Here is a 25,141-nt window from a genome sequence, read left to right on the forward strand (position 1 = left end):
TTTCTGGCTTTTACAACACAGTTGCTTTTGTCAGCAAACAGTATTCTGAAAGGAACTTCAAATAAACCAACAAAATGTAGTTCTGACTGTCTCTTGCACAAAAACGACACATGCAGTCAAATTATTATTATTATTATTATTATTATTATTATTATTATTATTATTATTATTATTATTATTATTATTATTATTATTATTATTATTTTCCAGTTTTTGAAGGCCTTCCAACTGCTACATGACTTCTGTATGTTTTCAAGTAACATGGCTGTCATCTGCTGAACATTACATGGTTTTGATATCAATTTAGTTGATGCAATTGAATAATTTACTATTAAGACAAAAAAGATCAATTTTAAATGCATTTAAATACTAATAAAACAAAAACAAAACCAATTTACTCAGGACTATTATATAAGACTTCTTTCTCTGTTCTTGACTTCTGCTAAATCCTCATTCTCAAATATATTTTTCAAACCCAATCCCAAAGACCACAGATGTAAAGTTTAAAATATCAATATTTATTGTTATACACAATGCACGCTATCTACAAGAAGAAATACCTAAGTATTCAGAATGGTTTGAGCCTTTACACCTAGTTAACGAATGCTGCACGATCGCATCACAGTGTGTGCTCGCCAGTCATTCGAACTCAGATCAACCAACATGATTGTTCAACACTCTTACACTTCAGGTTTTAAAGATAAAATTCTGAAAACATTGCCTCAGTGGCAAAATTTTAGAAAACTTAGCATTCACTATGAGACTAACTATTAAGCTTAGAAAGGAAAAAAATAGCATTCGAGAGTAGATTTATATCTACTCGTGCAAAGTTTCTAGGATACATAATACCAAAGCACATCCACAATGCTATGAACCATAATAAAAGGCATGACTTTGCTATGGAAATGCATTAGAATGTACAAAATCTTCAATAAAATAAATATAAGAATAACTAGCAGAAACTAAACGATTCTCATACAGATTAACAACTGTATGTAATGCAGCAAGCCCTACATTTCTTTGAATAAACTAAAAAAAAATTTCATTGGAACAAGCAGCGTAAAACAAAACTGAGGTATCATTCAAGCATTTACGTTACAGAGTCTTCTATGAAGAATGTCTACTATTATACGTAATAATTGTTTGGAGAACCTGCATGATTAATATTCATTACACTAGACAGCCTTTAATGTCGAAAAGCAGTTTATAAAACAGCAGGAAAAGCCATTGCTCATATTATACAAGTGACACATATTACATAAAAATATCACTATTTCGAAACACTGAACTAGACATCCGACTAAACTGTGAACTTTTTTTTTTATGAATTTCCTAAATTTTAGGTTTTTGTAAAAGACAACACCAACTGCGGAGAAATGGAGAAACAGAAGTACAAAGTGATTAAAAGTTCTTTTCAGAAGATTTTTAGAGATAATCTCACCTTCTGCCACGTTCGTTCTTCAAGGTTCCTCCGTACTTGGGCCTAGTTCCAATCAGATCAATTATCTCGGGAATACAACTTGCGAAAATGGCCTACAGGGGTCGGCATGGATGGACAAAAACAGAACAGACACAAAAACATTGCAATGAACAGCTAAACAAAGAGATTTCTAGTTTCTTTTTTTTTTCTTAAACAAAAAAGGTGGATTTTATATGAACGGCTGTCAGTGGAAAGAGCCTGCTGTAGAGGTCAGTGTGTTACTAGAGGCAGGCAGTTTGGTTCGAGCGTGAAGGTAGCATCTGCGAGTGGCGGCAGCAGTCTCGAAAACTTGGAAAACAGTTAGCATTTAGTTCCTTCGGGCAACACAAAAAACACAAACGTTTTGCTGGTTATGTTAGGAGGTAAAAAAAAATTATACGAAAAGGCACACACACACAGAAACCCTGGCTTGTTAGATACTTGCATGAGAGAGCTTCGTTTTTAGTAATCAAAATAAAAATACCAAGCTCGTAATGTTCGCCATTACACCAGCCGTATTGTAGTTACCCAAATACGCCTGCGTTGACCTTTACGCATTACCAATGCATGCAACTGTATGATTCGTTTGTAAGGATGCATTAAAATAAATACTTCAACAAAACCTACTCTTGTCTAAGGTAAGTATCAAACTCTCGCTGCGTATTTGGGTAAATGCAACAACGACAATGTACCCTCTTTCAACATCACATCCACCAACGAGCCAATGTTTCTTGGTGCTCGCCCACCACGTTCACATCTTCTTGCAAATTAATTTAAAAAAGAAAAAACAAAAGAAAAATAACTTCAGCAATGGGAGCAAAACAAGGAAATTCAAAACACGCCTCAACAGATTTCTCGCTCGCACATTCAGCCCATTACTCGCAATCCACAGGGTCGCCGCGCGTTCTCGGAAAAGCGTGATTTGAACATGTAGTTGTGCGAAAGCAACTAGGTCGAAAACTAAACCAAACAAACAAAACTAGTTCAGGGATATGGAAATGAAGGTGTGTGTTGGAAATCTCATTTCCTCAACATGATTTTTTTTTAAAATTCTTAATATTTCTAAAGCAGTCAATAAAGGCAGTGAAAAAAAGTGCACGCTACATAGGTCAACAGCCAGTGACTAGCATGAAGAGTTTGTAAACAAAAAATTATCTACTCTAAAATAGCAGTAGTTGTCCACCACAGAATAATAAATATTGTAAGCCTAGAAAGACAAGGCATGCCACCAAGAAATTATTACATATTCTAGTCATGTACCTGGCATTGGCTACAGTGGTAGATGGATAGTATATTCACATAAAAAAATACTCTAATACTTTGTAAACTCTCCAACAAAAAAAAAAGTGTGTGTCACAAATACTCAAACCACTCAAAAAAACCATCCTTCTTGGAGAAAGAAGGTAAATTAGTGTTGCTTTCTCTTGGTCTCAACAACTAAGGCAAAAAAAAAATAGTAAAAAAAATGTCCATACTGAAAAGGATGCTGCAAGTCGTCAAACGCAAGAGAGCTTACGGACAGCTTGCAATGCGAGAACTACCTCCGTCCGCGCTCCCGTTTGTATTGCCCGCCATATTTGCAACGGTTGCCAGCTAGCTCGGTGATCTCTGGGATCCAGCTGGCAAACACCGCCTAGACGGGAACCGACCACCAAACACACACTCAGAGACGGCCAGCACTAGTCACGACTTGGTTCAGGGGGGAAGAAGGGGGTAGCACTACGGCCGTGTCCTCGCGAGAAAACTACCGACGGCCACCACCGACACGGGGCCGGAAGATGTGCAAGACGTTTCGACATCGCTGGGAGCCCTGGAGAACAGGGGTGCCGTTATAAATGGTCGCCGACACCAACACTGGGCCACCGCTTTCCAACAGCAAAGCGTTGAAGCATTACTAGGATAAAATATAATTTGGTCGTAAACTTTGTAAATAAAACTATCAAAAACTTTTAAGTATTATTCAAGCTACATTCCAACCACAAATAAATGCAAGGAACAGTTTATCGAAACTTATTTATGAATAGGTACTGTGCAATTTATAACACTACACTGGTGGAAAACTATGATCGGGTGTAAGTAAACATACCACTGTATGCACTTGAAATTTTGGATGCAGGAATCAACTACAACAACTTTTGAGTTTTTCTGAATACTATAAACTTTAGTTAGGTTGCATTCATATCTGGCAATTTGTTTAACTTCGTAATAACTCCTTATTACATAAATCTATAAGTATTTTAAGATATCATTATACATGTACTACGTTCATAGATTACACTCTTAGTAGGTCACATAAGTAACAACATTGTTTTTACAACTGTAAAAAATTTAACTGTTCTATATATAAAAGTTATAAAGTGTGCTTGACTAGCAAAAAATTAATTTCCACATCTTGTGTACCATTTCAGTACAGATCATGATAATGTATATGTGTAAGTTCGTTAATTAATAATTAATTTTTATAAAAAAATTTTTTTACTATAGTTGCAGGTAGGCCTACATACTTACAAAGATTCCCAAACTATTTTAATAAAAAAAAAGTCTAAGCATTCAAAATTCTAAGACATAAAGTTTCACTCGGGGGCGGGCGATTCTGCTCAGGCTTCCCACTGCCTGGCATAGACCTAGAAAAATAATCCTTGAATCCTCGACCCAGATAGACATCTAAGAGACCTTAACTTCACCATCCAGGCATCCTAATTCCTCTAATTGTAACGTGACATCAGGACAAGCCTTCATCAAAAAATTCATTTCATAAGATAGTAAATTAATGTTCACTGCATGTTTGTGAAATAACTATTTCTGAACAACATTGTAAATAATAATGAGTGAAAAGTTTTGGAACTAAATAGTTCTGCGCCAACCACACAGATGTGCCAGACAGATGTGTATGGAGTTGTCGCCAATGCACAGACCCGCAGTTCCGAGACGACCGTGCTAGAGCACCGACAAGCCCACGGGGAACCCGCGCGAATGGGCTGCTGGGCGTGTGCCGAGGCGTCGAACCAAGGCGAGCCCCCGCCAGAGGCTGCCCCTCTGCAAAGGACCCCCCCTTCCACCTCCCCTTTCGTCATTACTGACCTGAAAAGTCTGTGGATGCGTTGACCAAACACCGAAACTCCAACCAATTATTTGCAAAAAAGTTTTAAAACCAAAATTAAACTAATCGCACCCTGGTGTTGATCACGGCTAGCTCAAGTCAAACCAGCGAAGTATTGTTCGTGAAAACATGCTCGTTGTTAAATAAAATATTTCTTTGATTGGTCCTATTGGTAGCAACTTGCTTAGTCACGGAAATGTCATCTTCAGCCCTTATTCGAGATAGTTGGTTATCTCCATCCTTCTTCCTTGTCCTCTTAGTCCTGTCGAGAACCCCGGCTGGTTGGGACGAGATACGAGAAGGACTGAACGAACAAGGCTCGTTGTCTCATCAACGTCAGGGTCATTAAAAACAACTAGTGTGATGAGAGTAGGATCTTACATGCCAAGTTGTATTGCTATGAGGTATTTCTGTAAATTTAACACTATACCTCTCTGGCATTTTTTGTTCTGTCACAGAAACAGCCCTTAACTAGCCACCTTAACAGTGGAGTACTGACAGGATGATTGGGTCGAGGGAAACGGAAGCACGCTGGGAGAACTAACCAACTCGTGGCAACGTTCACCCCGTTTCCCCGCGTGAGAAAAGCTCCGGTTCGACCCCGCAGGGAATCAAAAGAGGATAACCTAAAGTGGCCACGAGTGATCGCCCCCTCTGCTGCCGAAACGCCAGTTACGAGAAGAAACTGAATAAAGTAACACCTTGCTGAACGCAAGGTCCAAGGAAACAACCCGCGGCTGTATCTTGTCTACAGCCTTGTTCGAATAATTTATAAAAGCCTCTGGCCTTGTGAAACATTTACCATTTCTAACAGACAAACAAGCATTTGACTACTATAGGAATATATATATTTTTTTGCCAGTCAAGCAACCCCCAGAAATATTATGACACTTCCCAATAAAAACTGTTTATACTTAACAGTGTACATAAGTGACATAATCCACTACACAGTCTTCATGAAAACGTTGGAAGCTCTTCCAAGTCTTGAATTTTGAAATCAACAGATTGTCAGGTCAGAGTAGCAGCTTACGAATCAACTTCAGTCTTAAAAATATGAAATAACTATTTTAACTACACGTGGGCCCTTACTATTCAATTCCTCTAGGAAAAAAAACCTGCATTAATTTCACACACTTTCCACCCAGCTGTAAACAAAATTTAAAAAAACCTCCATGTCATACTTACAGACACTGAACTGAGATAATTAAAAAATTCAGTGATGAATTAAATGTAATACGAAATTTGCCTAAATTGATCGAACCTGGTCGAATGATCCGATCATTTGCCTCCCACGAGGCAATCAAGGCTAGATTCCCGACAGTCAATCCTGGATTTTTCACCATTGGGAAAAGAGGTGGATATTGCCTCATGCCGGTGGGTTTCATCATGGCGGTAATGTCCCCCTCTATCAATGTTCCATATAGCGAGTTTTAAAATAATTCTATATCATAATTTTATATCTCGGATAATTCAATATTTAATTTTATATCATGAATAATTCAATATTTATGATTTTAAAATATTAATAATACTCAATTTTATGAATTAAACAGTTCAACCAAAAAATTTCTAACTTAAAAAAATTTTACAGGTTTATTTTCTTACATTTTACTGTATTTTGGATAATTTTTTCTTGGACTCCTGTGAAGAATGAAAAAAAAAAAATAAAAGTCATTGTATGTAACAATTCAATTCCAAAAATATTAGTGAATGTTGTATTTGAATAAAAAAAAAATATTCGCAGAAGTTAGTTCCATACTCATATCATACCACCGTATCAACTCTAATGACCTACTATCAATGAGTAGAAGCCCTAATTCATTCATTCATTCATTCTAATCTGGTAAATATAGTCATTAGAACTCTGCCTAATTTAATTTGGTTCAGAGGAACACTGTCCCAAATTTGTGATTGAGCATGCATACAGGCATATTAAAATTTATTTTACAGGGTTCCCGGAACTCTTGCCCGAGATAATTTCCCTGCTGTTTCCAGGTTTTCCCTGACCAACCAAACTTTTATTTCCTGTCTTAATCAACCTTGCAAGGCAACACAAATATAGTAAAGCACAAATACGTATCGAAACACATTCAAACCAAACACAATATGTCAAATTATTCATAAAATCTTTACCCACATACAACATACCAATGCTATACAACAATGCTGCCAGACTGTAATATACACCCACTATAATTATGAAACTTTGAAACAATAAATTATTATGACAAGGCAAATGACTATCGACATTTGTTCAAGCTATACAACTTTAAATCAATACACAGTTAAGTAATCGATTGCTTCTTTTTTTAAAATTTAAACATATAAATATTAATTTTTGATTAAATGATTAAAATACAGACGAAAGTAATACACTATTATTAAAAAATACTAAACGAGTTTGGCACCTAATATTTTTTTTCTAATTTCCATGCGTTTCCAGGTTTTGGATACACCTTTTCAATTCCCTGAGTTTTTTATTTTTTTGTTTTCCAGATTGTCCCCGTCTGATATCAAGCTCACTAGAACAGGGTTCATTCAAACCCAAAGGAGTTAGTCTTGTTACCTTTAATTATTGTTGAATGTTGTTATAATTTCACAAAGAAAAATTATTGGTCAACAACAGTTTTATTATAATGTTATAAAAAAAACATTCCACCAGGGTAGCAAGTTATAAATGCTTCAATCCCTTAACACAGTACCACTTTTTTTTTGTACAAAATGCCGAACTTGCAAACTGTCTACAACAAACTGCCTGTATCACAAATTATATTTTTCTCCGACCAAAATTGTGAACCATTGCATGAAATTATTTCAATCAAGAGCTGAATAAATGCTCGTATGAACAGTATTTTTCCAAATAAGTCCATCGTTGTCAGGCACAACGTGTATGACACCGGCACATTGGCTGCAATGTTTGTCCACACTGACTGCCACAAAATGCAGTGAAAACTGTTCACTAGGTGCTTCCCAATTTAAGAGTGCATGAAAATTCTTGCACAACTTCCAATTTTTAAGCTATTAAATTTCTTCCAAAGAACTACAAATGAAAATTTTCAGAACTTAACCCATTTAACATTCTGAAATAAACTGCAAAATCAGATAGTAATGTTAAACTAGTTTAGGATCAATTAGTATGCTTGTACCACATGAAAGAAAATCTTCTGCAAAACCAAAGAGATTTGTGGAATTTCAACTAATGCAACACAATTTTTTTTTATATCTTTTCATTCCTAGAGGGTAAATTTAGTAATAGACAGATACAAATAATTTTCATTTATGTAGTTTAATTAATGAGAATAATCAAGACCATAAAAATGTTGTTTCTCCAACAGCGAGCTGTTACTTAATACGAAGAGCTGATAAATAAAAAAACATCTTCAAATAATAATTCTTGCAAAAATCAACATTTAAAACTTTACCATTGAAAAAAAAATGCTTGCAACATTATATGCATATATTTTTACTTATAGAAAATATGTCATAATAACCAATATATTGCACTACTAATTTATTAATGCCTAAGAATGATAAAGAACCTGAAAACATAAAGCCCAGTTACTCAATCAGTTATTCGATCACAGTATGATTGAATAGCGAAATCACCAAACCCACTGACAAAATTAACCCTCACGATAATTTAATTTTCATTAAATAAAATCCAGTTAGAAGAAAAACATTCATGCACTTCTTAGGCACTGCTCATACACTGTTGCACGCAAACCTGAAAGAAATATTCCAAAATAAATTTCAGTCTCTATGAGAAACAGCCTTTTCTTGGATCATTACGGCATTAAGTTGCGATAGTGTCGAACACTGACAAGAACTAGAAAACAAAACACAGGGTCACAAACAGATGTTACATTAATTATAGTATGTTATGTGCAGGACAAACAAATTATGAAGCTTGAACGTTCTTGCTGTTAATACCACAATGATCAGTGTTGTTATGCTAGGTGCAGAGGATGAGACTATTTGGTTCATTATTTATTCACTAGCAAAATTATTACATATTATCTTCAGTATGAAAAATTTCAACTATCATATTTTATGAGTGAAAAAAGAGACGCCAGAAAATACTCTCCATTTTATTTAAAGAAGTCTACCAACTTATTTTATAGCCTACTACATATGCATTCGGTAGCGGAATAATTGTCACTTCAGTTTGTGTTGGTGCAAAAAGGCAGCAGAACCATTTTGACAGTCGGTGAGGGACAATTTAGTTTACAACCGTCTTTACAGTAGGTGAACGATAATATAGCTTTTGAATTCTAATCATGCAATCATGAACATTTATAACAACATAATGGATATTTTATGCTGGAAAATGCAAATTTTATCATGTAGAATCATATAATTTAATAGTGTATAGCTATATTTACATAAATATATAGGTATTATTTGCCCAACTGTTTTACACTTATTCCCTAACAAGAAAAAAAATCAGCATTTGTGTGTTTTATAGCAAACCTATCATCTGATTATTTGCATGGCTGTTCATGAACTGCCTATGATACTCTAAATATTTTTCTATTTCTAAATTCAATTTTTTATAAAGTAGATCAACATTCATAAAATAAAATGCAAACAAATGATATAAAAGTACAAAAAAAATAACAATAAGACAAGTTAAAAAACTTTTGACTGGTCAGAGTAATTTATCTGCCGGGCAGTAAAACAATTTTAACAAATATAACTACCTGACACTTGCTGTTGAATAATATCTCCCACGCCCCATTGATTGCAGTAATATGAACTACCTGGTTAGTTAAGTACCTACTCTTACAATGACAGACAAGCAAGTGTTCCTTAATATAGACATAAAAGCTCTTATATTAATTTTTTTTACTTCGTATTTCCATTTAAAAATATTTGCCTCGAAACATGGTAAAACAATCCACCATATGTTGCTTATTTACTGCTTGTTAGCTAAATAGTTCTTGACAACTTTGAAATGTAAGACAGTGTTTTTTTTTCTTACAACAGTCAAAATAGTGATCAAATAACCAAAACTGAAAATACAACATTTCTATTTGCTTTTTTATTGGCACTTCATAGCATAATCAACCTTAATTTTTTCCATATCCTTATACTTAAAATCAACCTACAACACCCAAGTATTAAAAGTGTTCACATGATACTCAAAAGACTCCTGTTACAATGAAACCTGGAAATAAAACAGCAATTAAGGTATGTTAATTTCTGGCATATGCAGACAATGTGCCTACAAAAACCAAATCACGGGCCACACAAACATCGCACTTTAACAGTTTCCAAATGACAATCACCAATCGTGTAGCTGCTTAACTTGCCATCACATGTATCTCAGTTAGCATAAAGTTTTAAAGCTAATTAAGTCAGTAACATAATTTATTAAGAAAAGTCCATCTTTTGCCCCAACACAGGCCAATTGGTTAGAATTATTATAAAGTGTTTTACACTGCTGTGCTCTTTAAAAAGCACTAACACTGGATGACTTTTACATGCAACATAATGCCAATCCCCCCACAACATACACATATCAAATTCAGATAATTTGGAAAAGTATGATTTACTGAAACAAGCAAATCTTAACCAAAAATAAAACAGTAATAATTCAATAAAGAAAAAAAACACACTGCTTGTATATACATGCCACATTTTTTTTTAAGTAACCAATTTATTAAAATGTTTTCACAATTTAAATTAAAAACCTAAATAAGGTAAATTTGTGTGTCAGAGAAAATATTTAGTATTAATAATAACAATATTTTAATGAGCTCAATATTTTAAAAATATATATTTTTTAATATTTTAATCAACATTAAATATTTAACATGCTTAAATAAATAATTAGCAGCTATTTAAGTTTTTATTTAAGTTATTTAATGAGACAATTATTTTCATCAAAAATTGATCAGGCAAGTTTAGAGAAGCTATGCAAGCTGTGTGTTATGGTCAAACATTTAACAACAAGCATTTAAACAGCAGGAAAATGTGAAACTTGTTATCATTACACTTGTGTCTGTTTTACGTAAGTCACATCAATGAACTGCACAAAACCTCACAGGTAATGGCCGCATTCACAAGTCAGCATGGTGTTTCCCATAAAATACCATACTTAAATAATTGTAGAGATCATTGAAAACTGTCCTGTCTGACATAGCCTAAATATTACCAAGCATTCTGATGTTAGTCAAGATTCAAAATCATTTGGCATAGTGATAAGAGTAGATTGTATAAAAGAGGCTGTGAAAAGCCATTGTGCCAACTTCAGCCCCCTGTCCGCTATACAACTACTCAAAGTGGTTAAACTTTGTCAAATAGATAAATCCGTTTAATTAAATAAATGAAACACTGTTGCTTAAATTTTAAATCACCTCTTTTTTTTTTGCGGCAAACATGCGAAAACATTATTTCAAAATGTAATGGAATGGAATTTTTCTTCTAAAATGACCAATTTTTCTTTTTTTTTTTACTTGACATGAGAATACTAAATGGTCTCTTAAAAAATAATAAGTTTATTTGCCCAATCAGCAAGTCAAAACTAGTTTATTTGACGAAATGAAATTCACTGCACATGAACCATAACACAATGCTCGATACTGTGACAAACGGACAGGAAAAAAGTTTCGCACGTTAAATGTTGTTAATAGAAACATTCAAGTTTCAAATTTTCCAGAATTATAGTAAAATAACTGCAGCAAGTCACATTCCTGGAGTTTTCAGCTAGCAGAGCATCATTATATGCAAAATATTTTTATGTTCTTCTAACATGTTAGATTGTGTGAATAACCAAGAAAGGCACAGTTGTAATAAATTATTTTAAATAGTACTAAATAGTTAGCAAAAAAAAAAAACCTTTGCCACACAATAACTTAATATCAGTGTCAAACAATCACTCTACAAATAATTTTTTGCACAGATTACAAACAGCAAGCAGTGAGTAAGTGACATGCTGAACAATTTGATTGGGCTTAGAATGCACAAGAGTGTAATGCAAGAATTTCAGTGAACCACTAGCGATTGGCGATCAAAAATTACACTTGAAAAATTAATAGCTAGTCCAACATTAGGAATGCCATCAAAAAAATGTAATAAGCATGTTGCTAAATGGGCAACAGAATAGTGCAGAAATTTTCTGCAGCTTAGAAAAGTTAAGTAAGGGCACCACATGACCTCTACTTCCAAAACTGTTAGTCTTACTACCAGGTACAATGAATGGACCTGCTAAAAAAAATCACTAGAGCGACATATGATGGCTATGCCCAGAAATTTTACGACTACCGGACCTCTGAAATAATACCATTAAGTGAACCATTCCAGAAATAACTCTGTGCTAGTAAATGGTAAGTTAGGATGAGACAGTGATTATCTATTCAGATTTTTGACACCTATGGAAAAAAAATACACCCATTATTCCATGGAGCTTAATTTTATAGCTCTCACCGATCCTTCCTTTGATAAAGTGCAAAAACATGCAGTGTTCATCCAACTATAGCAGTTCCTGATGAATATGAAGTTACATTTCTAGTTAACAAAACACAAAACAATAATTAAGCCAATTTAAAACCCTTTGTAATTGGCCATTTAATACTGGTGCTGTTAGTGGTATAAAGATGGTGCTGTAATTGAATATTTTTTTGGTTTTTGATCATTGTTTCATGACTAACGAAAATCTATTGGTTAATATTTGTAAATCATTGTTAACCTGCATTTGCATTTTGAACTCTTCAATACCTTCAATAATTAGGGGTGTCAAGGAGTAAGGGAATTTAATTTGACATCTGCAATTTTACATGAAAGTAGAGCTATAAGCATGAACACACATGGAGTATCTTCGATGCAGAGAAGAAACCTCAATGGACTTTGGGCAGGCACGTAAAAATGCCGTTGAAACACACTTAGCTCACTGAAGGAATTGCAGTCAACATGCAAGTCCCCGGAAAGTACCTACACAGTATCCCACTAAATAATATTCAGCATTTAGCTTTAAATAGAGATGAAATATTGCTAGAAATTTACCAATTAAAACTATTTTATACACAGTTAATTACTAAATTCACAAAGTGTGCCAACGCAATTTATTATTTTACATACTCAAGTCACGAAAAAAATAATATATTCCTAAAATTCTTCCAAATTTTTTAATAATTTCGTACATTACAAAGCTTACCATTCACGACACTTAGTGATGCATTGCCTAAACTGGTAAACTTAACACAAGAATGCTCGCTATTATTAGTAATCAAACATTCCTTAATTTATCAAACTACAATTTAAATTAAAGACTCAAAATTTTAAATAAGATTTGTAGTTCATCTCCAGCAATGTGGATGTCTTAACTGTCGTGATATCTTAAGTTACAAAAATAAAGTTAGAGAACCACATAGAGCTAATAAATTACCAAGCAATTACCTCAAGCAAAATATGTAAATTACTAGGGAGAATGAAACAGTAAACAACCGATCCTCATACAACTTAAAAAAAAAAAAAAAAAAGGCAGCATTGCAAACATTTCTGCGCAAAACCATGTGAAATAAAACACAAATACTTACATTCGGCTGTCTAAGGAAATACAAAATCGGGACTCGACGGACTAGTGAAACAGATGGGTCGAAAAGACAAAACGTAGTATTTTATTCTTGTGACAAGCAAAATAACCATCTAATCTCGCTCTGCACGCATCAACTCCAGGCTCCGACTTTTCACGTTCAATGTACCTCTTTCCGTGCTCGCGCTTGTATTCTCCCCCGTACTTGGATCTATTGCCTACCAGCTCTATTATCTCGGGAATGCTACTCGCAAACATTGCCTACAAAAGGGAACAATTGCATCGCCTAAGAGAAGAAGCCGTGACAGCTGTGCAGACACAAACAACATTAAAATAAACTTGAACTTGCCGTGAGTAGCATCAGAAGTTTCACTGGAGAACAGAAATTAAATTGATGGATTTAGTTTTTGCAAACAAATGAACAAGTAAAATCCAAAACCAGGTTTAAATAATCATTATTTTTCCAAGATATTACTTTTACACTTGACCTGTATGTGGAATAAATAAATATAATAAACAGTGCATCACAAAAAAAATTATATATTTAAATATATTTAAATATATCTAAATATAGCAACACAATCGACAGTAAATACTATTTTAAAAAAAAAAGTTAAATTTTAACTGAATTGGATGTTTTCAAAATAAGCAGGTACTAGCTGATCCGTTCGAATATTTCGCACAGTATCCTGATCAAACAATGAATGGTAATATAAAAATGTGGAAATTAGTAAAAGCAAGTATTTTTTAATGTGAGAATTTTTATTTTGAAAAGCAGTAATAAATTTTCGTCTTATTGTATAAAGTAGTTATCTATTTAAAATATGTTCAGCATTAATGTAATTGTAGTTAGGAGTACTTACCTGATTTAATACATTGATTTAATTCAGTTAATTATGTTTATTTATTTATGTTGGTTTATAAATAACAGTTTATAACAATTTATAATGCTTTATGTTAATTTAATTGGACTGATTTGTGTGATAGATTACACTTGCATATAGAATGTAAACAATCTAACAGCTGTCATGTTAAACAGATTTTAAATAGATGGCACCCCCTACATGTCAGTTGAATATATTTTTATTAGGAATGCCATCAACAGATGGCATTCCTAATGAAAATATGCTTTTTATATAAAAAAATTTTAAATAATTTTTTTAAAATGAAACATTAATTTTAAAATATTGTCCATGCTATGTCATAAGATTTTAAATGTTTGAATCATTCATTTTGATAAAGAATTAAGGAAAATATGGCATTGCCACACAAAAAAAAAACACCTTTGAGAAATACTATATATGTAAAATTTGTATTGTTGATAAAAACGATTGTAATAATGACATGGACCACGAGAATAAAACATGACATTTGTCATTTAATTTTTTTTAAACACAGCATTACATAGCTTTTCCTTATGCAAATTTGGAACTCGGCAATTCAAGCTTTATTTTAATGTATTCAACTAACAGCATACTATGTTACACTAAACTGGTTCTTCAATGCACAATTCGAAACTGTGAAACTAGCCAAACTTCCACAACTAGTGCACGCGTGATTGAAATGATATCAAATGCAAATAAAACAAAACACACTCCACATGTATATATAATCACTACAGGCGTCTAGCAGCTTCATTGGTCCAACATTCGCGATTTTGGTCATAAAATTTTTAATTGATCATCTCCTCAAGATCAAATAAATACTCATGTTCCCAATCAAAAAACATTCAGTTTTTTCATGTGTAAAGTTCACTGCTGAAGATCAATGAAACTACGAAATGCTAAATAATAAAAACTCTAAATAATAAAAACTTTAAACACTAAATTTGTACACTTATTTCACATGATTAGCTTGTCAATTGCCAATATCTTAGTGCAACGATTTTTAAACTTTTTAATTATTTTTTTTTTAAGACAAATATAAATTCTTACACATTTATTATTAATTAAATACAAGCAAATTAAAAAAAATTAAAAGCTTTGCATGTCTTATGTCTAAAACAAGTTGGTGTTCTTCAATGAAATGTTTTGCAATTAAAGAAATTTACTTATAGTGTATTATATTTTATTACTAAACATATTTGCAAAAACAAAACTATAAGAAGTCTATTAAAAATTATTAATCCATTTAATGCTGTTTAAAAATAAAAGTATACAAAATAAATTAATTGTTTCAAAAGAAAGAAAAACTACCTAGGTATAGCACAGAGAAAATGTCAAACATATCAAAAAGCTCTATTGAATAATATATCAGTAAATCTCTGTTTAGACAAGACCTATTCTGTTTAGTAGAATAAACAACTATGTGAATGATTGCATTAACCCATTATATTACTTTTCATTTTAACCCGTTATATTACTTTTCATTTTAAAGTTTTTTTTATTATTTATATTTCAAGAGTTTGTAACTATATTTAGATTTAGATTTTAAAAATTACATTATAATGTAGGACACAATATTATTTGCAGTTTTTTTTTACTGAAGTGTAAATTATATAATCATAAAAATGTAAAAAGTTCCATAAAATTATAACTACTTTTAAGATAACTTACTACTTTAAAATGCACTGTTACAACTTTATTTAAATATTAAGTTGGAAAACAACAGTTTAGCAATTCCCTCACCTATTACGATTGATAATAGTGAGGTAATTTATAAAATAACACTGCCCTTTTCAGTCAATGTGGAATATCAACCATGTCCTTACTAAACATGATAGCAGAAGACAGTCTACAATAAAGCTAAAAACTTTAAAACATGCATGCACGAGAAGCATCTAAAAAAAAAAAAGCGGGAAATGCAGAGAACAATAATTTTTGAAGCACTGCTACAAAGACACATTTTATGAACTAGCTAAAAAAATTTGCACACAATTTTGAAAATTCTCACTTCCTAGTGTTTTTTTCCTGAATTATTTTAACTTAAGGCATTTATTATTTAAATTCTACAAACCACCAGACAGAATGTAAGTACTGGAAAGAAATAAGCTAAAACAGATAATCCTACTAATTAATAATTAAAAAAAAATTTGTTTCCTCAAAAACATCAAAATGATTTAAAACGGTTTACGTGTGGAAAACCATGGATGGAGGGAGTGGATTCGTCGGTGTGAAAGTGTGTCGAACAAGGGACACGACAGTTAATCTATTTCCTTCGCGCAAATAGACAAATACTTGTTTTCGCGCTGCGCATGTGGCAGAGCCATCTCGCGCTGATTTCTCTCACGCAACCAAGTGAAGGCAAGGCTTGCAAGCTTTTCAAACCCTTCCCCTCACGCTCCTGAACGGACTCGCACAGTCACAAAGTTTCACAGCACCCAGGGGTGGTAAAATGAATTTTTTTGCACACAATCCATGGATTCACCCAATTAAATGTTCATTGCACACTACCTGTGGTACACATTTCATGACTTTGAACATTAAAATAAAACCATTTACATAATTTTGCCAAAGCTGCAAATAGAAGACAGAAAATTTTCAACAGTTTATTTTTTAATTATTTTGGTATTACATCCTGTCAGTGACGAGATAATTGAATGCAAACGATCTATAAGTCAGGGAATTCGAAGAAGTATTGGTACTACGGTATTAGTGTGCCAAAGGAAACTTTATGGTAGTGAAACTGTTCTGGAATACATTTTGTAAACTTGAATAGTCAATTACAAGGTATAATTTGCAACTCTAAAAATACCTATAATCTATTAGTCAGGAAAACTGTGTGTGAACAAACATGGCGTCAAAGATATAAAACTTTGTTGGTTCTCTAAAGCATTACGAACACTGCGCTATTTTTCAAGTATTTTTTAAACTAAAAGTTGCAATTCAATAGATAAATTAAAACGAAATTAACTTGAAACATGTTAACACAGTTATTATAATACTCAGTGTAAGTGTGTTTATATTTGTTTCTGCCTAAACAAAATAAATCTGTAAATACTTGGTACAAATAAATCCTTAACCTTATTGAGCTGATTCAACATTTAAGATTTAACAGTAAAAATTTCCTCACAAAATTATTTTATTCAACATGGCATGGAATATATAAAGGCTAACAATTTCTTGTGTCTCTATAGTATGAAAAACTTTGCGCTATCTCTAAATTTCAAAGTTAACCAAGGATTGTCACAATTGTATGTGTAATTTTTAATTTGTCATTATTTCTTTTCATGACTATAAATTATGATATAAAAGTATTAAAGGATAGTCGTACTATTATAGAATTATTTTTTAATACCTATGCACTGTGTAAATTGTGCAATTTTCACAAAAGCATTATAAACGAATGAATCACGAGTGCCTGCCATCTTTTAGAGATTTCCAAGACTTCCACCGTGTTTACACATTCCCGTTCCAATCGACTTCCATTCCATTCATGAAATTATTCCTACCAAGAGTATACCGTGAGATAAAATTTTTATACATCAAACACAAAAATAAATTATATAAATATATTTGAACAAAGGAACACAACATGAAAATAAATAATATTTTTGAGTATAAGTGCAAGGATACTTTGGCCAACAAAAATGGCTAATACACTACATACTTAATGTTTATTAGTGCAAAGATTATCTAAGTGGGCCGTCTATCTGGCCCGCGGGCTGCCAGCTAGCCAGCCACCACTGACCTAGAACACCGCCCACCTTTTCCAATCATTCCACTATTTCTGCTATGGTTATTATTTTCAACTGTTCTTTTAAATTTTCGGGATAATTTAAAAAAACATGTGTGCTTTCAGAGTTTCTATTACAAGTTCATTTATTACTACCACCAACAAACTGTATTTGAAACAGACTGTAAGAAAAAAAAATCATTAACTGTCTCAACCGTGAAGGAGAAAGTACAAATGGCCACCCAAAAGAAACATCAAATAAAATACTAACGTTATATCAATGTAGATTTTAAACTGTCATTAAGTACATTTTATTGCAAAGCCATTTCAATAAATCAATAAATACAAAATGGTGAAAAGATCATTTTACTCATTTTCTTGAAAGTGCTTGGAGCAAAAAGCGAATGACTGGACAGAAGCAATGCAAATAGAGGCAGAGGCTCCTGACCAATAGAAGCGTACGATGAGTTGCCAAGCATTTAGCTAAGAGAAAAGAAAGCAGAAAGGCTATTGGAGAATCAAATACTCCGACTGGCAGACGTAGCCACCCACAAACCACAGTGGTACATGCTACAAAGCAGAAGCTTAATTCTTTGCTTACCGAACACTTTACTAGTATGTTTCAACTGAGGGTATTTGTATTCGGTGACTGCAAACTTTGATTTAACATGTGAGGTAAAATGCACATGTGCCACGTATTAAGAACGGGGAAATGACAACATTTTGATCCTACCATCCACTGTATTGATGTGAGGAATACGATTCCATGTATGGATGTGGGGAATGTGTGAACAGTTTGTTTCTACGAAGTTGTGCTAACTTCACTGGAAAAATTCGCTGAAATTGCATGTTACAGACTCGAGCTGTGTTCCAGAGAAGTGATATGCTCAGAGAAAACTGGTAGGAAGAGGTTTTAAATGTTGTATCTTATCAGCAACATTCAAAATCACCTTAACACTGAAAAGCTGAACCTCCAACTAAAATGTCTGTCATATTTCCATAGCACTGAAGTGAAAACAGAAATCAAAAAAATTGTGAGATCAGGGAGAAAAAGTTAAAAATTCTTAATCTGTGTCCATCCCTTAAATTGAATTTTTTTTTTAAGACATTCAAGGTTTTTACTTTTGTTGCAAATATCTGGTCAAGATACCAATTTAATTTTCAAAATCCATTTGATTACATACTCATTATCTTTCAATGCACCTATTTCGCGTACTAAATGTTTCTGCAATTTATAAAAAAAAAAATTTTTTAGTATTTTCAAAGTTTCTTTGCAAGTGTCAACAGACTGACACTATCAAACTTTTTTACTCAAAATCTAAAACCAATAATGCTTAGTGCAATGTGTGTATTTAATTACCCTCTTAACTAAATTGATCACTTTTCCTTCTATATATTCATTTCTCTATTTTATGAACCAGGAAAAAAAAAAGATTGAAAATGACTACCGGTAGTTCAAGCAAAACAAGATGTCCTGCTCAACTAAAAATACAAACTTCACACACACACATGCAAATTGAAGAAAAAAAATTATGCAAGCTATAAATACACACCAATGGAAAACAACAAATGGCAAAATGGACAAGTTATAAGTTAATGGTGCTGCTAACATAAGGGTGTCTACAAATAACTGGTGAACCAATTCCAGGACTACTCATAACATCTAATAACAATTACAACTTTTTTTATATCCAAGGATAATTTTTATTTATAATAAGCATAATTAAACATAACATGAAATAAATCTGCTATTTGTAAGAACGTGCTTTTGTTAAAGTTGGAATGCTAAAAACCTTTGAGAGGTAATTTACACATGATACATGTGGATAGTCTCCCGCTATTTATGTGCAACATACGACTATAAACAGAAATTAAAGTGTCAAAAAAAAAATCAAAAGCCAAATAGCTACAGTCTGCTGGAAATTTAAGTTACAAGTCTTCCAAAACCGTTAACGTTTGTTTCGAGACATTTTTGAGCTTTCTTGACCAGTACGTAAGGTTCGTTACATCCATGACCTATTAACACCTTTCACTTAATTAAATCTGAACTCAAGGCAGAGTAGAATTTACACTAAGCTCTAGTCAAAGTTATTCAGTAATGAACAAAGCATACTCTGGACTGTTAAGTGAGAGAGATTAATTAAAAAAAATTACTTTTCTCCGACTCAAAGACTACAGCTTGGGTAGTGAGCCACCAGACTAACAGGTAGTCATTTCTTGACCGCTCATTAATCTGAAATCAAGGCAGGTATGTAGAATTTTAATTTGTAAATTATACTTTAAACTGTCACACACATGAGATCGGTGATTTTACTAATAAATTGGTCTGTTGCTTCTGCTCACATTCTATTACAGACCAAACTGGTAAAAAAAATAAAAAATAAATAAATAAATAAATAAAAAAAAAAAAGAGATACTGAGTAACAAATGACATTCAAGCTATAAATTGGTCCGCCAGCCTTTAAAACTTCTATAATTGGCCTTCAACCTTTAAAGGTCTGCCACTTTTGGTGTACAGGAATAACATTTAGTGTACCTACCATGAAAACTCTTGATAAAATTTCAGTACTCTGCGAAAATTAGTTATAGTTTCACTTCTAGCAGATACAGTTATGTTTCTCAGAAAAATAAGATATTTTTGTTCATACACTTTATTTTTAGAATGAAGTAAAACATATTTGCAACAGGTTGGAGGATTTTATTAGAGACTTTTAAAATAGTAAAAATAAATCAAGAAATTTTTTTTATGAATTTCTTTTAGCAGTAATTTTACTTCAAGTTTCCTTTAAAAAAATTACGTTGTACTTCAAAGTTTACTATTACACTATGAAGAAAATAATTTTAAATAAATTAAAATAAAGAATTTGAGGTAAAAATTAATTTCTGTCATATTCATACCGTAACAACACATTTTATCACATTCAGAATTTCAATGCACTGGAGTAAAATGTTTAACATAGATGCCTGTGCAAAAAAAAAAAATCATTTAATCAACACCAGTTACATACATGTTATTTGGAGCCACTAACTTGTACACAATAATTAGTGTTGCATAAGCAGCTTTACACATTAGCTATACAAAGACTGTAAGAAATGCTGTTAACACTATGAGATACTGTAACGCAAGGTAAGCAAATACACACAGATTATTGCAGTTTGAGAAAGTTAGGAAACAAAGACCTTGTTAGCAGCACGACACAGATGCACACACAGGAACAACTTTGCCAAACCAGAAAAGATTAGCGGCGACAGATCTGGAAGAGAGAAACACACATTGTAAAGGAGAGCAGCTTCATAGGAATGGAATTTCTTAATTCTTCTTTAGTATGAATCTGGGTTTAAGGCAGCCACCAATATGCCAGCGACAAAATAATAAGCCTAATAGCTTACGTACCGCTCCACTGAAGCTACTGCTAACACATGCTGCTGAACTGCACGCACTGACGAAATCTCTGATGGTTAAAAGAGCAAAGCTAAGCAAAGGTTGTCAAGAAACAGAACGTCACCTGAAAAAACTAGTAAGTAATATGCTCGTACAATAGAGTTAAGCACACACAACATTTAGAAGCATTATGTCCTAAGTAAAAAAAAAAATATGCAAAACTGTTAGTAACAAGAGGCAAAATAGACAGGACAAGCTAACACAGGAATATTAGTCAACAAATTTAACCAATAAAGACTTTCACAAACAAACTGAGCATTTTATTTGCAATACTTCTGAGGTTTAAACGCTGACAGCATTCCAGCTAAAGCCAGCAAAAGTTTTAAGAGATAGAAGAAATTAACTACATACCAACACAATACTTGAATTTTAAGATAAAACCTGGAATTTTTTTGGTGTACATTCAGTTAATTATTTCAAAATACATATTAATATGTATAAGCATGCCCCATAAGTCAACAAATTTTGTATTAAATTGTACTTGAAAATCCCACAATTTTGCCTACTTAATAAACCTATTAAAATTTATTATAATTTTTTCATATAAAAACAGTATAAGTTTACATATTATCTAGTATCATTTAGAGGTGTAAATTCGCAATAAATGAAATAAGATTGTGAATTTCTCATGTCTACAAACAGTTATCTAAATATAAACTATGCCATATGTGTACAAACATGTAATTTCTTAAAATTTTTCAATTTACAAAGACCCTACCCAATGCAAAACACTTAATAATACAAATGTACATGAAGAAATATTCCAGATTTTGAGAGCACATTAACAGAGTTTAATAACAGAACATATACAGCATCTTATATGGAAATGACCAATCAGAAGTTTTCTTAATAGCAGTCCAGAGCACAGTCTCTTTATAAAAGTCCCTTCCTATGCCACACACGACAAACACCGAGAACTCTAGAAAATGTTTCACTGTTTTGCTGTTTCACTTAATGTTCTTTTACTGTACCTACAAACAGATTATCTATCAAGTAATTAAAACACCTGCTATTTATTTTACTAATTTTCATATACCTACTTATTCAACAGGAACACAAATTTTTTTTTTCTTGCTAGCTTTATTACAACTAAAACACAAACAGATCTACCAAATAAATGACTTAACTTTTATTTTCTTATTATAATTTAAATTTTAAATTTAAATTACTACTATGAAATACAAGCATGCAAGTTACTTGCAAATATAAATCTCCTGCAATAATGTTACCTCACACCACGCAAGGTAGCATTCCCGCAATACTGCACCAACAGTTTCTTACAAATATCAGAGTTAATCTTAAATCTAGGTAATGAAGATCAGCAAACCTTAGATCTGGTTTAAATGTCATTTTCCCTGAGCCATGAACACTTGTAAAAGTGACGCAAACTAGAACATTTGCAAGGGCAGAAATTTAATTTTTCCAACTCTTTTCAACTTTAAAAATTCATACGAATAAATTTTTTTTCTCTCTTGCTTAGGATCTTTCAGCATTCCATATCAAAATATTGTGTTGATTCAGAACAAAACAATTTTTTTTTTTAAATTTTAGCTTCTTTTTAATCTGAAAAATAAGTTTGATCAAGCTTACAAACCTGCTAAAATGTATGACTTTAAAAAAATCAGATTGTTAATTTTGAAAAACTATTCGCTGTTTATCGTTTGAACAAAAAACATTTTTTTTGTTTGTATGTTCACCCTAAAGACAGATGATGAACCTCAAATGATTAAAAAAAAAAAAATGGGTGCGTGTACTTAGGTTCGCGCGTGAGAAGTTATACTTTGGCATCATTTAAAAAATAGTTATTTAATTGCATGCAAATAATTCTCCATGGTAGCGTTAAAACGTTTAACGCAACCTTGTTGGAAGTCGCATTAGAAGTATAACTTCAAAAAAAAGTTATGAATATTTGCATGTCATACAAGTAACAAGCATGGGCGTCGCAACCGGGGGGGGGGGGGGGGGGGGGAGACACACGGGGGACCCTTCCCCCCCAATAATAAAAGTCTTCAATTTCGTCCCCTCCAATAATATATTTACTTTCGTAGTTTCTCCTGTTGTTCAAATTAATGATTTTGTGTGGATATAGCACCAGCACATATGTTAACTGTGTTTTTACAAATTTGATCTCTGAAAATATTTTTCATAAAAAATAAATTATATATTGCAACCAACTATAATTAGAATATTTAGGAAAGAAAAATGCCTAAAAACCACCTTTTTGCACCTTCAAACACCAAATTTTCCCGGGGGAGGACCCCCGGACCCCCCGCTTTTTTTTCCAGGGGATGGATATTCCTCAAACAACTAAAATCGATCGAAGTACCCCCCCCCAAAAAAATGTATCCTTGCGACGCCCATGGTGACAAGCAGTGTTGCAGCTCGCTTGCGTGGCGGGGGGCGACGACGAGGGGTCCGGGCCCAGGGCCGCGGGGCAGCGGGGGAGGGGGCGCACTCACCAGGCCGACGAGCAGGAAGAACACCAGGAAGGTCCTGCCCAGGACGGTGTCGCAGTAGATGTCCCCGTACCCCACCGTCGACATGGTCACGATGAGGAAGTACACGCACGTCCAGTAGGGCATGTGGTGCGGGTTGCGGAACTCCAGCGGGTCCCCGGAGTTCTCCAGCTGCGAGGACGGACAGACACAAGCGCGCTCGCTCTCACACTCCGGTCCGCAACCTCTACCGTTCAACCAACTACAGTCCAACCTCACTAGTACAAGCCTCGAGAGACCAGGGCCGTATTCACGCGCAGGCTACCTAGGCCAGGGGTTTAGACGGGGGGGGGGGGGGGGGGGTTTAGGGGTTCAAACCCCCCCCGCCCCCCCCCCCCCCCCCCTAGCACCAAATCTTTAATTAATTTCTTATTCATCACTCAAACAAATTTTCATATTAAAATTAATAAAAATTTTACCATTACAATATTTAAATTTATGTACCGAAAACTGCTAAAAATGGCACTATTTTACACCTTAAAATCCAAATTTTACCCGGGCGGGGGGGGGGGAGGACCCCTGGTCCCCCGCTTTAATACCCGGGGGGTGCACATGCTTCTTAACACCCCCCCGTACACAAATCCTGGCTACGCCACTGACCTAGGCTGTAGCCTATGGGCCCGCACCACAAATGAGGGCCCGCACCACACGACACTGCGACTTGGATCTTCTTATATTCTTAAAATACGCGTCGACATAGTGCCCAGTTGTTTTGGGCGGATTAATTGCCCCGAACTAAACTCTTCTGCATAAATAATTTTCTATTATTTTCATTGGTTTTGGTGTCACTTAATTCCTTAACCTCTAAATACTGTTTGGTTAAATTGCCTAGTTTAAAAATAAACTAATTTTTTCAAAATATAAAATTGATTGTAGGTCAATTAAAATAAACTACCCACCCAGACCCAGGCAAGAGGCACCCACTGTTTCACTGGAAGGGGATACTCAATATACCCCCCCCCCCCCCTTTTCCCCTTAGAGAGGGCCCACACCACAGACTCAACCTAGCGGCCCACAGGCAGTAAATTTGGCCCTGGAAGAGACCATAATTTTCTCACTTTGTCATATTACAAATTTTTTTATAATTACTAAATAAAAATAAAAATAATGTTTAAAATATTTTCCTCATTCCTTACATGCATAACACACTTAAAAATAATTAATATTTTCCAAATGAAACCTACTAACAATTTTATACAGCACCAAATGTAATTTTTTAAGATGTAAAATATATTTTAGAATAGCTACACATGTGGTTTTAAAAATATATGTTTTATACTGTAATACTATTGAAAGGATTCAAAATAGAAGAATAAAGCAAAGGTATATAGACTACCTACAAAAAGCCGTGGCATATTTTTGGAAAAATATATAATTTTTAAGCTTTTACAACCCAACCTACACTGAACCGAAGCAATGGCATTACTATTATTTTAGTTGAAACTTCACAGTTTCTTTACATCATCATAGGATATTTAGATTAACTATCCTTTACCTA

General features: G+C 33.4%; 1 protein-coding gene across 21 annotated transcripts in view; it reads right to left on the reverse strand.

Annotated features, from left to right (window-relative positions):
• The window catches only part of LOC134539349 (calcium-activated potassium channel slowpoke), a 223,340-nt gene that overhangs the window by 109,677 nt on the left and 88,522 nt on the right, over positions 1 to 25,141 (reverse strand). For 16 of the 21 annotated variants that reach the window (XM_063381318.1, XM_063381306.1, XM_063381309.1 and 13 more), the window contains exons 6-7: positions 23,608 to 23,775; positions 1,442 to 1,533 (exon numbers count right to left, since the gene is read on the reverse strand). In XM_063381318.1, coding sequence (XP_063237388.1) covers positions 1,442 to 1,533; positions 23,608 to 23,775 — 260 coding nt within the window. Of the gene's footprint in view, positions 1 to 1,441; positions 1,534 to 3,000; positions 3,093 to 13,261; positions 13,354 to 23,607; positions 23,776 to 25,141 lie in introns of all 21 variants that reach the window. The other 5 variants (XM_063381316.1, XM_063381320.1, XM_063381312.1 and 2 more) reach the window with 2 other exon arrangements.

Source organism: Bacillus rossius, chromosome 15, assembly GCF_032445375.1.
Source record: "Bacillus rossius redtenbacheri isolate Brsri chromosome 15, Brsri_v3, whole genome shotgun sequence".
Lineage (NCBI taxonomy): Eukaryota > Metazoa > Arthropoda > Insecta > Phasmatodea > Bacillidae > Bacillus > Bacillus rossius.